The sequence below is a fragment of the Pseudophryne corroboree genome, chromosome 7 (genome assembly GCF_028390025.1).
Source record: "Pseudophryne corroboree isolate aPseCor3 chromosome 7, aPseCor3.hap2, whole genome shotgun sequence".
Taxonomy (NCBI): domain Eukaryota; kingdom Metazoa; phylum Chordata; class Amphibia; order Anura; family Myobatrachidae; genus Pseudophryne; species Pseudophryne corroboree.
Window position 1 is genome coordinate 269,939,001 of NC_086450.1, and position 14,827 is coordinate 269,953,827.

Sequence of the window (14,827 nt, forward strand, 5' to 3'; positions counted from 1 at the left end):
GGACAGGGCAGAATTGCGGACCCGTCCACAATTTCTGCCAAAAGTGGTGTCATCTTTTCATATGAACCAACCTATTGTGGTGCCTGTGGCTACTCGTGACTTGGAGGATTCCGAGTTGCTGGATGTGGTCAGGGCTTTGAAGGTTTATGTAGCCAGAACGGCTAGAGTCAGGAAAACTCAGTCGCTGTTTATCCTGTATGCATCCAACAAGCTGGGTGCTCCTGCTTCAAAGCAAACTATTGCTCGCTGGATCTGTAACACGATTCAGCAGGCTCATTCTGCGGCTGGTTTGCCGCTTCCAAAATCAGTAAAAGCCCACTCCACAAGGAAGGTGGGCTCTTCTTGGGCGGCTGCCCGAGGGGTCTCGGCATTACAGCTTTGCCGAGCAGCTACTTGGTCGGGGTCAAAGACCTTTGCAAAGTTTGATACCCTGGCTGAGGAGGACCTTGTGTTTGCTCATTCGGTGCTGCAGAGTCATCCGCACTCTCCCGCCCGTTTGGGAGCTTTGGTATAATCCCCATGGTCCTTACGGAGTCCCCAGCATCCACTAGGACGTTAGAGAAAATAAGATTTTACTTACCGGTAAATCTATTTCTCATAGTCCGTAGTGGATGCTGGGCGCCCGTCCCAAGTGCGGACTTCTTCTGCAATACTTGTATAAAGTTATTGCTTAAATAAGGGTTATGTTGTGGTTGCATCAGGGTTGATCTGATGCTCCGTTGTTGTTCATACTGTTAACTGGGTAAGTTTATCACAAGTTATACGGTGTGATTGGTGTGACTGGCATGAGTCTTGCCCTGGATTCCAAAATCCTTTCCTTGTAATGTCAGCTCTTCCGGGCACAGTTTCTCTAACTGAGGTCTGGAGGAGGGACATAGAGGGAGGAGCCAGAGCACACCAGTATCCAAATTCTTTCTTAAAGTGCCCTGTCTCCTGCGGAGCCCGTCTATTCCCCATGGTCCTTACGGAGTCCCCAGCATCCACTACGGACTACGAGAAATAGATTTACCGGTAAGTAAAATCTTATTATATATGGACTAGGGAGATGTTTCTAAAAAAAATTAACATTTATTCAGCATATATTTCAACAATTGCAATGATAGGTAATATATAGTATTAGGGAACAGGTCGTTATGTCACTATACATAGGCAGTTTTCACTTATAAAAAAGAAATGGAAAATTGCTTAAAAATATTATTACATAAAAAATAGTAAAGTGCCTGCAGATAGTATGATAAAAGGTTTTGAAAAGAAGTGTAACACATAAATGATATACGTGTGATCCAATATCCAAAAAATATATAAAAAACTTTAAAAGTAGAGGCTTATCTTATTGTGGAGGATCAAGGCAAAGCTAACCAACGCGTTTCGTCAATCTGACTACATCAAGGGGTAATTTACCCCTTGATGAAAGTTTTTTATATATTTTTTTATATATATATCCAACCACCTTTTGTGCCTCCTACAGCACCTTGGGATCTCAATGTGGTGCTGCAGTTCCTGCAATCGGATTAGTTCGAGCCTTTACAGGAGGTGGATGTCAAGTTTCTTACATGAAAGGCGGTCACACTGTTGGCATTGGCATCTACTAGACGTGTGTCTGAACTGGGGCACTGTCATGTAAGAGACCCTTTTTGATTTTCCATGAGGATAGAGCTGAGCTCCGTACGCGTCAGCAGTTTCTTCCAAAGGTTGTGTCAGCTTTCCATATCAACCAGCCTATTTTGGTGCCAGTGGCTACTGACTCCTCCATTACCTCAAAGTCCTTGGATGTTAATAATAATAATAATAATTTTATTTATATAGCGGTCTTTCTCCAATAGGACTCAAGGTGCTTAACAGATACATAGCATAATATAGTACAGAAAATAATGAAGTACATTTTCATAAAATACAGAAGCATGAATATACTAAAAGGGACATTATGGAAATGCTTGAGTAAACCGGAAAGTCTTGAGTCTACTTTTGAAGGATTCTATAGTTGGGGCCTCTCGCACTGCGCGGGGAAGTGAGTTCCATAGAGTCGGAGCCGCATGACTAAAAGCTCGACCCCCAGATGAATTACGGGATATTCTAGGTACTGCTAAAAGTCCATCATCTACAGATCGCAGTAATCGAGTGACCGTCGGTCTCTTCACAATATCGACCCCTACATCCCGCCCCCCCCGAATCACGGCAGTCGGCATGCAGACTAGCAGGGACTATTCACACTCGTGGGGGTCCACGACACCCATAGAGTGGGAATAGAACCTGTGGCGAGTGCAGCTCGCCACCGAGCCTGCAAGGTGCTTCGTTGCACTTGCCCCCCGCCGGGATCCCGACGTCGGGATGCTGACCGCCGGGATCCCAGCCACCGGTAAGCCATACCCAACCCGATGGAGCATGTATGCACAGCAAATAATATGACCAGGTGGCAATTCCTGAATGTCGTAGTTAGAATTGCAAGATAATTATGGCTAGTAGTGACAGGTTGCAGGCACGGGCTGCATATGGAATGCCGGCAGCTTGGATCCCAGCCGCCAGAATGCCAGCAGGGGGGCGAGCACAATGAAGCCCCTTGCGGGCACGGTGGCTCGCTGCTCTCAACACAGGCACTATGGGTGTCATGAACACCTACTGGTGGGAATAGCCCTGGTGCAGCTGTCGGCATTCTCGGCAGTCGGGATCCTGGCGTCTGTATTCTGTTCACTGGGATCCCGACTGCCAGGATATTAACTACATCCCGCTGGCACAAGGAAGCAGAATTGGCATGAAGCATACCACAACACAGAGCCAGTAGTCCAGGCACGATGTATTAGAGTCCAGAGATCACACAGGTAGTTTGGAGCTGGTACAGGACAAGACAGGACAGGACCAAAAAAAAGGATCCTTCCCATAGGGATCAGAAAACAAGTTTAGTGACAAGCAGCCTATAAGGCTAGCAAACAGGTGTTGTCCATGATTGCTGATTGGTAATAACCCACCAGGCAACTGATCTGAGCAATGACCAGACAGCAGCACCTCTGGTTGGAACCAAAACTGCAATTATTTACACTAAAGTGTCAGGTGACCTCTGGTGGTGAGACAGTATACAACAGTGACACCCTACAGACAGGAATGGTGTAACAGAAAGAAATGTTAGTTTAGAATGATATACAAAAAAAGAGAGTGGGAATGGTATATATTAAAGTGATAAAGAGTGTACAAACAGTCTGTATTATAGGAAAATATGTAAATTGGTAAGTAATCTAATCAATGTATAAAATCGATATGATCTATAAAATAAATAAATCAGGGTTGTTTTAAGAGAAGAGGAGGGAGCCTGTGTGCAGACTCCGCCCGGGACCCCACCTCTCTCTCAGCAGCCGCTAGTAGTATCTGGCACAGTACTAGAGTCGACTATCCATGTGCTGGGCTTCGGGGAAATGGCAGCCAGGCAACTGATCCTCTGGACCAAGGGGCCGTGTGCACTGCACACATTGCATCCATTATATATACGTAAATGAAATAAATCCACAGCATAATATAATCATAGATATATATTCAAAAGTGTTACATAATCCACAAAAAATGCAAATAAATCGTGCATGTCTCAAAAATGAGGGACAGGCAGAGGTATAAAGATGAGTTGACAATAATCGCAAAGATAAAAAAAATAGAGTCACAAACAAAGATCACCATCTGACCCTTAGGCGAGGTACACATTAGAACCATGTGTATCTAGATGATATGGTGGCTGACAGGCCGATATATTGTATCCTCGGTACACATTAGAACGATGTAATGAGAGACGGAACAACATCTTGTTCCGTCCTTCATTACACCGTATGGCGCCGCATGCGATATTGTCCGGTTGGCCATGCAGCAGGGCTGACCAAACGATATCGCATGCGATCATGGGAGTATGCAGATTGTGCATACACTCTGAACGATCCGGCCTATGTGTCATTCCAATTTGGCCGAAGACAACATATCAGGTTGAGATCGTTCTAATGTGTACTCGGCCTTAGGGCTGCTGCTTCTCTCTGGGGTTTGTGGATCTCCACAATGAACCCAAAATTAAAGCGTGTCCCATGGCTGATAATTACTAAAGGAAGAAAGTGGGATCTGCTTTTAGAAACAGTTTGATTGATAAAACTGAGATTTGCCTACTTTAGACTACATGGCTTTCAAGTTTCTAAAGCTGTTTATAATAGTTACTGACATGGCAGTAGAGAGCCTGGCTGGACCCAGGTACTTTTTAGGGGGCATGGCCTAATCATGGGAGGCATGGCCTTGCACACTTAGAAAAAAAATACAGAACAAAAAGTACTTTATTGCCTCCCTGCCACATAGCAGCACGTGCTGGGCTTAGGAGAAGAGCTGCAAGTTCTGTTGCCAGGTAAGGGGAGGGGGGAGGGGGGACCTCACACTGCAAAGTTGTACTGCTTCCAACTAAGGGGGTCATTCTGACCCGATCACACGCTGCAGTTTTTCACAGCTACGATCAACTCGGAATGACCCCCTTAATTATAACATTTAGTCACAGTTTTTTGTTAATACTTGCTACTCTTACACCAAAGTACTCCAAGTTTGTCTGCTAATAGGCTTTGTTTTTATAATGCTTTTCAGGAAAAATGGTGATGCCACACTGGAGTCCTTTCAACTTGATCAAAATATCTCATCTATTGGAACTTCTGCTTTAGATAAAGATCTATTGGTAAGAGCGAGAGCTGGACCGGTGGTATACAGGGTACATGGCTGCTGTAATTGAAAAGGAATGTACATAGTCTTGCACAATTTCTCCTACAAATAGCAATCTATGACCTTGTGAAGCAGTATCAGACGACAAAAAATCACATTTCTCATATTTTCTATTAACTATAGCTTGAATGCTCCTATAACAGTGGCCCAATACAGATATGTCCGCATACACCCGTCACCAAATCACGCCATGCATCTTCCACACCCTTTTGTACCGTATATGTGTCTTATTCATTGTTCACATCACTAATACAACAAAATAAAATGCATGCGTACCCTAGATACTGGCACTGCATGCAGCAGTTTTGTGCAACTCTGAGGCTGACCTGAGCAAAAGGCAAAAGACTGCTGACTGATATTAGTGAGTGGTGCCATGCATCATTATGCTTAATCTGCAACTTCATACACACTCCATTAACGCTAAATTAAGAAATAAGTACGAAAATCCTGAATTTCTTTCATGTAGCAGAGTCTAAGTCGCACCATGCATCTTATGCATGACACAAAAATGATAGGTGCCACAGAAGTTTATCAGTTGCAGTATAACTGGACATATATTTGTAAGCTTCCTCACCAGCTTTTACCTGAATTCAAGCTGGCATATACTGAGCCCTAATCTGGTACAACATATATCTATATATTACTGTGTAATTTGCTTCTAGTTTGTGTTGTGTTTCATACATATAACCTTGATCGATATACCATAAAGTGGAATTGAATGCTATTAACATCCAATAACATCTAATATCTGTGTATTATACAGAATACTGTTGGTAATTGCCATTCAAGTATGAAAATACTCTTATATCCTGTTTACTGATTACCTTAGGGCTTCTATTCTGTTTTCGGACATTACCAGCAATAACTTTAATGGCTTAGGGGTACATTTACTAAGCAGTGATAAGAGCGGAGAAGTGAGCCAGTGGAGAAGTGCCCATGGCAACCAATCAGCACTGAAGTAACATCTATAATTTGCACACTATAAAATGATACAGAGCTGCTGATTGGTTAATGGGGAAACTTCTTCACTGGCTCACTTCTCCGCTCTTATCACTGGTTAGTAAATGTCCCCCTTAATTCTTTACTATTATACTTATTCTCAATCTGTACATTTTCAGTTTCTCCTGCTCTTTTAGTAGGTTAATGCCATCTAGTGGCCAAGATTTATATTGCCACTCATTTTCAGTTTGTAATTGTATATTTTCATTTTCTCCAATCGTTCTCAGGCTGAACCGCCATCTAGTGGCCGGATCGGCATTGCTGTATATTCTGATCTATGATACTGTATAGATAAATGTTTTACTGACTGTTTCTTAGTTTGTCAATGTCCCTCTACAACCTGCATACTTAATGTGGTTACACTGGTAATGCAAAAGTAATTTACCATAACTAGCAAATCTGTTAAGTCAAAGGTCTCTCAAACACATTCGTCATCCTCTCAGCCCTCCCCATCTCCCTCTTTCCCATGCCACTTTATCTCTCTCCCAGCACTCCACCTCTAGCTCTCATTGGTGATACACAATCTTCAATCTCTCTGGCTGCTCCATCTGCCACTTCAGCGGCACAAGAAATGCTGCTAGTCATTAAACCCATAATGGAGCAACAATCGAAAGAATTCCACAATACCCTTACTTCGGTGGCCTCCCAAATAGAATCTCATACTTAACGACTCAACGCCATTGAACAACCTACTAGTGATATGGAGGATACAGTAACTTCCTTTCAATTCTCTTCCAACTCTCAGGGGTATACTATTTGACTCCTGCTCAATAAGATATTTGACTCTGAGAACAGGAATCGTCCTAGTAACCTCAGATTTATTGGGATCCCAGAAACTGTAGAAGATCTGGGCCTGTTGGAGTATTTTCAGTCCACTTAAGGCTGGGGTCACACATAGCGGCAAAGCGGGTCCCACTGAATGGGACCCGCTTGGCCAGGAGGGGGATTTGTGTGCACACGGATCCTGTTCTGCGGGATCCTGTAGAACAGTATCCGGCCGGTGACAAAAGGGATTTCAATGGAACACAGTGCGGCACTGTTTGAACACATACATTGAAATGTATATGTTCTCATTGAAATCCCGCTGTCATGTCATCTGGCCTGACCGCAGCATGCTGCGGTTGGATCCGGCGGCAGCGGGAGTGCCGCACATGTGTGGGCGCCTGCATAGGCGCCCATGTGCAGTCTCCTTAAGGCCAAGCGGGTCCCGCTGAACGTCCCGTCCCATAATTGCTAAATACCTTAACTTTAGGGATAAGGAGCTGGTCCTCCGTTCTTATAGACATGCAAGCTCTCTTACGGTTGATGGTCACTCAGTCCTAATATTTCAAGAGTTCTCAGCTGCCATGTCTCAGCGGAGAAAGGAATTATTCCAAGTGTTTAAAATATTATTTGATCACCACAAAGTCACAATAAATGATACGGTCCATATGTTTGCTAACCCTCTTAGAGCTAAAAATAATACATGCAGTCTCTTCCTGCTCTGGCTGCAAACAGCTCTGGGTCACAGATTTAGGGTTTATTCTATTGCTATATGTATAATAGAGGGACCAGTTCTGTTCTATTTGTGTTGATTGTTCATGTGACAGTTGGTGGCCATGTTCTTGGGCTTCACTCTTTCCTGATTTTGTTATTTATGTTTGTATTCTTGCTCTCATTATTTCTCATACGTCCTAGAGGATGCTGGGGACGACATCAAGACCATGGGGTATAGACGGGATCCGCAGGAGACATGGGCACTCCAAAGACTTTTCATTGGGTGTGAACTGGCTCCTCCCTCTATGCCCCTCCTCCAGACCTCAGTTTTAGAAATGTGCCCAGGTCGACTGTATGCACTCTGAGGAGCTCTACTGAGTTTCTCTGAAAAGACTTATGTTAGGATTTTTATTTTCAGGGAGATCTGCTGGCATCAGACTCCCTGCTTCGTGGGACTGAGGGGGCAGAAGCAGAACCAACTTCCTCAGAGTTTCATGGCTCTGTTTCTGGCTGACAGGACACCATTAGCTCCTGAAGGGAACTGAACGCTAACCGTGTCTAGATGCTCACTCCCACAGCATGCCGTCACCCCCCTCACAGAGCCAGAAGTCAGAAGACAAGTGAGTATGAGAAGAATGATTTTCAATCAAGTAAGTGATGGCTGAGGTGCGGTGCTGCTGGCGGGAGCGCAGCGCGCCATTGCTGCCCACACACACAGGCACTGCAGGGCGCGGGGGGGGGGGGGGGGCCTGGGCAGCAAGAAAAATACCTCAAACTGGCTAAAAGGGGGCATAAGATGCCGCTGGCACAGCCCTACCCCCGCCAGTATAAATATTGTCATGGATACTGAGGGGCAGAGCTTCTTCCTCAGGCAACCAGCACACTACTCAGCACCATTTTCTCTCTCTCCTCAGGCTGCAGAGAACACGCCGGTCCTCTCCTCCACTTCTGACAAGTACAGGGTGCTATAAAGGGGGGGGGGGAGGGGCACAAAGCGATTGTGGTGCATTTGATTTAAAAGCGCTTTTGGGCTGTGGACATACTGTGTTCACAGGCAATACTGGCGCTGGGATTGTGAACTGGCTGCTCCTATCCTGTGTCCCTCTGACAGATTTTACTGTGGGTCTGTCCCCAAAATAAGTCCCAGTGTGTCTGTGAGTGTGGTGTACACATGTGAGGCATGTCTGAGGCAGGGAGTTCTTCCCCGGAGGAAGCCATTTTAGGGACACAGAGTTGTTGTAATGTGGTGGCGCTACCGGCACACCAAGAGCCTGCATGGGTGAAAGAGCTACGTGACAGTATGCATCTGATTAACCGTAGATTAGATAAGTCTGAATCTAAGGCTGCATGCTGGAGAAAATCTGTGGAAGATGTGTTTTTTCAGGATGCTGTTATTCCTTATGCGGGTGGCCCTCTGGGTCACATAAGAGACCATTTGCAAATGTTGTAAACACTGATACCAACACGGATTCTGATTCTTGTGTCGACAATAGTGAATCCAGAGAGATAGATCATAAATTGGCAAAACGTATACAATATATGATTGTGGCTATAAGGGACGTGTTGGAGGTTACAGAAAGCACTCCTGTACCTCAGGAGAAAGCTTATTTATGTAAGGAAAAGAAATCTAAAGTCACGTTCCCTCCTTCACACAAACTAAATGCTCTGTTTGAAGGGATGTGGGTGAATCCTGATAAAAAAATTCGTATTCCCAAAAGGATTCACATAGCTTATCCTTTCCCGGTTGAAGACAGGAAAAAATGGGAGTCACCCCCTGTGTTAGACAGTGCACTTTCCAGGTTGACAAAGAAGGTAATTCTCCCTGCTCCTGGCACGGCTTCTCTTAAAGAGCCGGCAGACCACAAAATGGAAACGACATTGAAATCCATTTATGTTACCAATGGTACACTGCTCAGGCCCACTATTGCCTGCGCATTGGTGAGTCGCGCTATTGAAAAATGGTCAGAAAGCGTGTCATCAGAAATTGACACGATTGATAAAGATGAGATACTCCTTAGATTAGGGAATATCAAGGACGCTGCCACCTATATGCTGGAAGCAATGAAGGATATTGGACTCTTGAGTTCACAAGCCGCTACCATGGCAGTATCGGCTAGGCGGGCGTTATGGATTCGCCTGTGGAACGCGGATGCAGATTCCATAAGAAACATGGAGGCTCTCCCATATAAAGGTGAGGCCTTATTTGACGATGGCCTGGATGCGTTAGTCTCGGCGGCTACCGCAGGTAAGTCAACATTTTTGCCCTCTGCGCCTGCACCGGCAAAAAAAGACCTATCACCCGCAAATGCAGTCCTTTCGACCCAATAAATACAAAAAGGCGAGAGGTGCCCCCTTCTTTGAGGTAGGGGAAGGGGAAAGAAGCCCACACCCGCTCCAGGTTCCCAAGAGCAGAAGTCTACCCCTAATTCTGCCAAATCCCCAGCATGACGCTGGAACTCCCTTGCGGGAGGCTGCTCGGGTGGGGGCACGTCTCAAACTCTTCACCCAGGATTGGATTCTGTCTGGCCTGGATCCCTGGGTGTTGCAAATAGTATCCCAGGGATACAAACTAGAATTTCAAGACGTTCCCCCATGCCGATTTTTCAAATCGACCTTGCCAGCTTCTCCGCCAGAGAGAGAAGCAGTAACAGCGGCAATCCCAAAATTATGTCAAGACCAGGTTATAGTGTCGGTGGACATAAAGGAGGCTTACCTGCATGTTCCCATTTTTCTCTGGCTGGGTCCACAGGATTATCCACAGGATAACATTGGGATATTGTCGAGCCACAGCGAAAATGGCACCAACACGGTCACAAGCTTTCTGGCCTCCCAGGATGCATTGGGGCCTCCACTATATAGTCCCGCCCACTGACTCAGTCAGATCAGTTTTTTGCTTGGTGCGGCAGGAAGCCGCATGGTCAAAGGGCTGCTGTGAGAGCAGCCTCAAGCTTTTATTATTTTATTTTTATAGACTTACTATATTGTTTTTTTGAGCGACTTCTCTTAACAGCGTCTTAAACGCATACTAGAAAGAGTCGCTCCAACAACTCCCCACCAGGTCGCAACAACGGTTATCTTCGGGTATCAGTGCTGTCTCGACGGGCGTCTGTGTCGGATGTTCTAGCAGGTCCAGCAAACGTAACCAGGCTGTAGCCGGAGCATGGGGAGACGGTGAGTCTATGGACTTCCTCTTACTAGAGGGGTCAGGACACAGCTACACTGATTTGGTGGAGACTACAAACAGTGTGTTGATGCGCCGAACATCTCGAGTGTGACAGCGCTACGCTCCGGGGATCATAGGCGCCAGGACTAGGTAGAGGCCGCGATCCTGGGAGTTTAAGTCAACAGGGGGATTCAGACGCTCTCCTGGCCGCCCCTCCTCCGAGTTCATGGCCAGTTCCCGCGGGTGTCTCGTTTCATGAACTGAATGACCTCACTTCCGGCTCAGACGCTACCACGAGGATACTCGGTCGCAGCTTAGACGCTGCGGTTGTGTACACTGGAGATAAACCCGCCAGACCGAGTCGCAGGCCTTAGCGTCTGCATACACGTGGAAGTCGCTCAGCGTCCGTGTCCGTTGGTGAGCGTCCGTGTCCATTATCAGTTATCAAGAGCGGCAGTGTACACCAGTAGCGTCTGAAACCACTCAGTGTCTTACGAGCGTATTTGCTTGGATATGGAAGTGTGGTGAGTCTCCCTGTATCCCGTTCTATGGAGGCAGGGTATACAGTACTAAAAATTCTCTCTACTTCTTAGTATGCATTGTTAATTTTTAGTACCTATTGCATATGAGACCTGTATATTACTGTGTTTTCTGCATGCTATGTTAAAAAAAGAACCAGTTTAAAACAGAAGTACAATTTTCCTACTTATGTATAAGTTGTTATGGAGGTTGTATTCTCATATGGCAATGTCTAATGCTTTACCATGTGACTGACTGCTAGTATGTGTGCTGACTTTTCTGTTTAATGTCAGTCCTGTTCTGACCCTCAAATCAGGTGCACTGTGTCAGATTGATCTCACCTTTATATACTGACATATAGGGTGATTTTCACAAATTGTGTAGTCAATAACAGGTTAATACCATGTCTGTGAGCGGCAAAAGTGATGAGGAGAATTTATCAAGCACTCCTACAGCCCTAACATGCTTATCTTGTAAGTCAGGGGTAATTGATATGAATCAATTGGTCACTTATGAGGGGTTGTGTGCAAACTGTTTCGCTTTTCAGCGAAGTAAGAAACAGGAGTTGGTTCAACCACCAACAGAGCCACCATGGAATATGTTCGCAAAGACTCTATCTTCAATAGCAGACAGGTTAGCTCCGGTAGCACCACCTCAAGGGTTAGGTTACACTAAGAACCCATACATGCAGTTCCCTTCCTATGGTTTGGTTCCAGTAGCCTCTACAAGCAACCAAGGGACAGGTAAGACTAAGACAGATACGTCTGTATGGCAGACTACACAAGATGATACATCGGATGATGATGATACAATAGATTCAACTCCGTTTGATGATCAGTCGCAGAGCTTTAGTTCAGAGGATGTAGCTGAACTTATTATTGCTGTAAAGGCTGTTCTCTCGTTGGAAGAGCCAGCCAAGACAGTGTTAAAAGCTAAAGCACCTGTATTTAAACGAACAAAATCAGTGAAAGCTGAATTCCCAGCGTCAGATGAGCTGACGGAAATGATGGATGAGTCTTGGGCAGCGCCCAGTAAAAAGTACAAGATTCCTAAGAGATGGGATTCTTATTATCCATTTCCTGCTGTGGATTGTTCGAAGAGAGAAGTTCCTCCAAAAGTAGATGCACATGTTCTGCGACTCGTGCATAAATCTGCTTTACCATTGTCATCTACCTCATTGAATGATGTCACAGACAGAAGGGTATAGAGCCTGTTGAAAAATATTTTTTCTCTAGTAGGAGCAGTGGTAAGACCTGCTATGGCTTCGGCCTGGTTAGCAAAGGCAATGGGCGAATGGATAGAGGAACTAGAGAACAGCATCCCTTCTCCTACTGGGGAGCAAGAGGATCGTTTTTGCCGTTTAAGACAATCTGCCCAGTATTTGGAAGAAGCCGCAATTGATGTAGGTACAGTTGCTTCTAAAGCTTCAGCCTTGACAGTAGTCGCTCGCCGAGCAATTTGGCTACGTACCTGGAAGGCAGATGCGGAATCCAAGAAAGAATTGGAAGCATTGCCTTTTGTCGGTAATATATTATTTGGAAAACCCTTATCGGATATCCTAGAATCAGAGGCTGAATCGAAAAAGGTCAGATTTCCGGCTGCTTATAACCCTAAATCCAAGGGTTTAAAATTTCGCTCATTTCGTTGGCAAAGCAAAGCGAAAGCTAAAGAGGAGCCTAAGCAACCCCAGTTTAAATCCAGCGGTAGGAAGCAGTGGGCTAGCAAAAAGCCAGCTTCCAAACCTGAACAGAAACCGTCAGCCTGAAGAGACGGGCCTCCGCCTGGAGGATTCCAGGGTTGGGGGCCGACTCCTTCTTTGTGCACACATATGGCAACAGTCAACAGCAGATGCTTGGGTGCAGAAGGTAGTATCTCAGGGGTATGGGTTCCCATTCAGGAGGCAGCCTCCTCATAGATTTTTTTGCACCAGCCCGTCTCGTATAGAGTCGAAGGCCAATGCCCTGCAAGAAGCAGTCCAAAAATTACTGTAGTCAGGTGTGATTATTATTTATTTATTTATTAACAGTTTCTTATATAGCGCAGCAAATTCCGTTGCGCTTTACAATTTGAAATAACAATTACAAACTGGGTGATAACAGTCATAGAGGTCCCAGTACCTCCATCACAAAGGGGACAGGGGTTTTACTCCAATCTATTTCTAATCCAGAAACCCAATACAATTATATAGACACAGGAACGCACCGGACCCACTTTATTTGTGGACTCCCTTGCGTCCGTGTGTAAACATAAATTCAGGCGCAGTCGTATATTCACATGCAGTGTCAGAGATTAGCTATTCACCACCACTTAAAATTTAATTGCAGCTCCCACTCAGTATCCTGAAGTTTATACCAATATTGAACTAAAAAAGAAATCACTTATGTGAGAGAGCGCAAGCAAATTTTAAACAATTTTATTTTGTATTAAAAATATATAAAAAAATTTTAATATAACATCATTATATGCATGAATTGCTAAATGCCTTTGAAACGTAAGATTGCTATTTCAACACAATAAAACTACCATAGATTAGAACCATGTGTCCATTATTAGTGGATTGATTGACACCACCTGCCACTAGTTTGCAGGGTTATCCACTCCGTTCCTTTTTTGACACTTTGTGGCTAGAATACAGTCCAATGTCCCGCATCAACAGATTCTAAGCTTTTTATCCACAGTAGTGTTATGTTATATTGTTACAGGTGGAACTTTATATATTGTGTCTCTTATTCATGAATTTATTATAGCGGGTATATCCATGGTTAGATTCAAATGGTGTAGATTATATTCATAGATAAACAGACTTATATTCACCTGCAGGGATTTCCTCTCTAAAAACCCTTGACACTTAGATGGTATTGTGTCTGGTAGTACAGGGATGATAAGGGATTTAGAGGATATATCTCACCTCACCATTCACAGATGTTACTGTTGTCGCTCTGTGTATAGCCGTGACCGGTCACCATAGATTTCTCCTTGTTGCTGTATTCCACATAGAGCTAATTGTACACACCCATGCAGTGCCCAGCTGGAGCGGAGAATCACAAAGATGATCACTGTTAAAGCCGCCCGGCTTTCCCCTTAACGGAGTAAGAGATCTTACTGCAGGGTATCCTTAGGTCATATGGCACTCAGCTCACGGCAGCAAGCCGCTGGATTTTCCCTTTCTGCTGGCGCCGTCTGACTCCTCTTTACCCAGGCAATTGAGAGCTTTGCAGTGTAAATTTGATCCTCCAGGTGCACGGCCAGGATGTCTGTCTCACAGTTCAATGCAGATTGTTCCAAAGGCACTAGCAGAATGCCCTTAACGCGTTTCTCCGTTATGATATTGTAACGGTTTCATCAGAAGGTAACCATCTATACTGAACACACCTCTATTTAAAGGGAGTCTCCTCCAATCATTAGCTTACACTCATTATCGGAGGCAGGTGTGTTTCAAATGTATACAGGTATATGCAATATGTGGTTAGCTAATTAGCTCTATCCTATAATGTTTGTTGGGAACTACTCCCACAAAGAACATAATACAAATCAATCATATTTTTAACACACAAATTGTGTAAAGCACATGAATATAACATTATTCCTTGCATTACATTCACTAATATCATTTTTCTATTCCATTAGTATATAATAATAATGGCAACACGTGAGAAACATTTTTAACGATCTTTAAATCTATATAGATTATCACACCAGCTATCTGCTATCGGCATAGCTTCATGAGGAAATACACGGACTACCAACCTATCGACCTGGGTTCTAATCCCACATCTGACCATATTCAACCACATAGACTTAAACTATATATAATTCTTATTATTTAGGCATATCTTATTTTTAATATAAACCTTAATCCTTCCACTCCTGGAGTGTATGCTGTAAAGAGTTTTAACCATATTTAACCGGTATCCTATATTCCTCATATAAGCACTTGCCCTGCTTTCT

General features: G+C 44.5%; 1 protein-coding gene across 1 annotated transcript in view; it reads left to right on the plus strand.

Moving 5' to 3' along the window:
* Positions 1-14,827, plus strand: part of DNAH7 (dynein axonemal heavy chain 7) — a 1,092,938-nt gene that overhangs the window by 170,048 nt on the left and 908,063 nt on the right. The window contains exon 5 of the mRNA XM_063934143.1: positions 4,591-4,678. Coding sequence (XP_063790213.1) covers positions 4,591-4,678 — 88 coding nt within the window. The remainder of the gene's footprint in view (positions 1-4,590; positions 4,679-14,827) is intronic.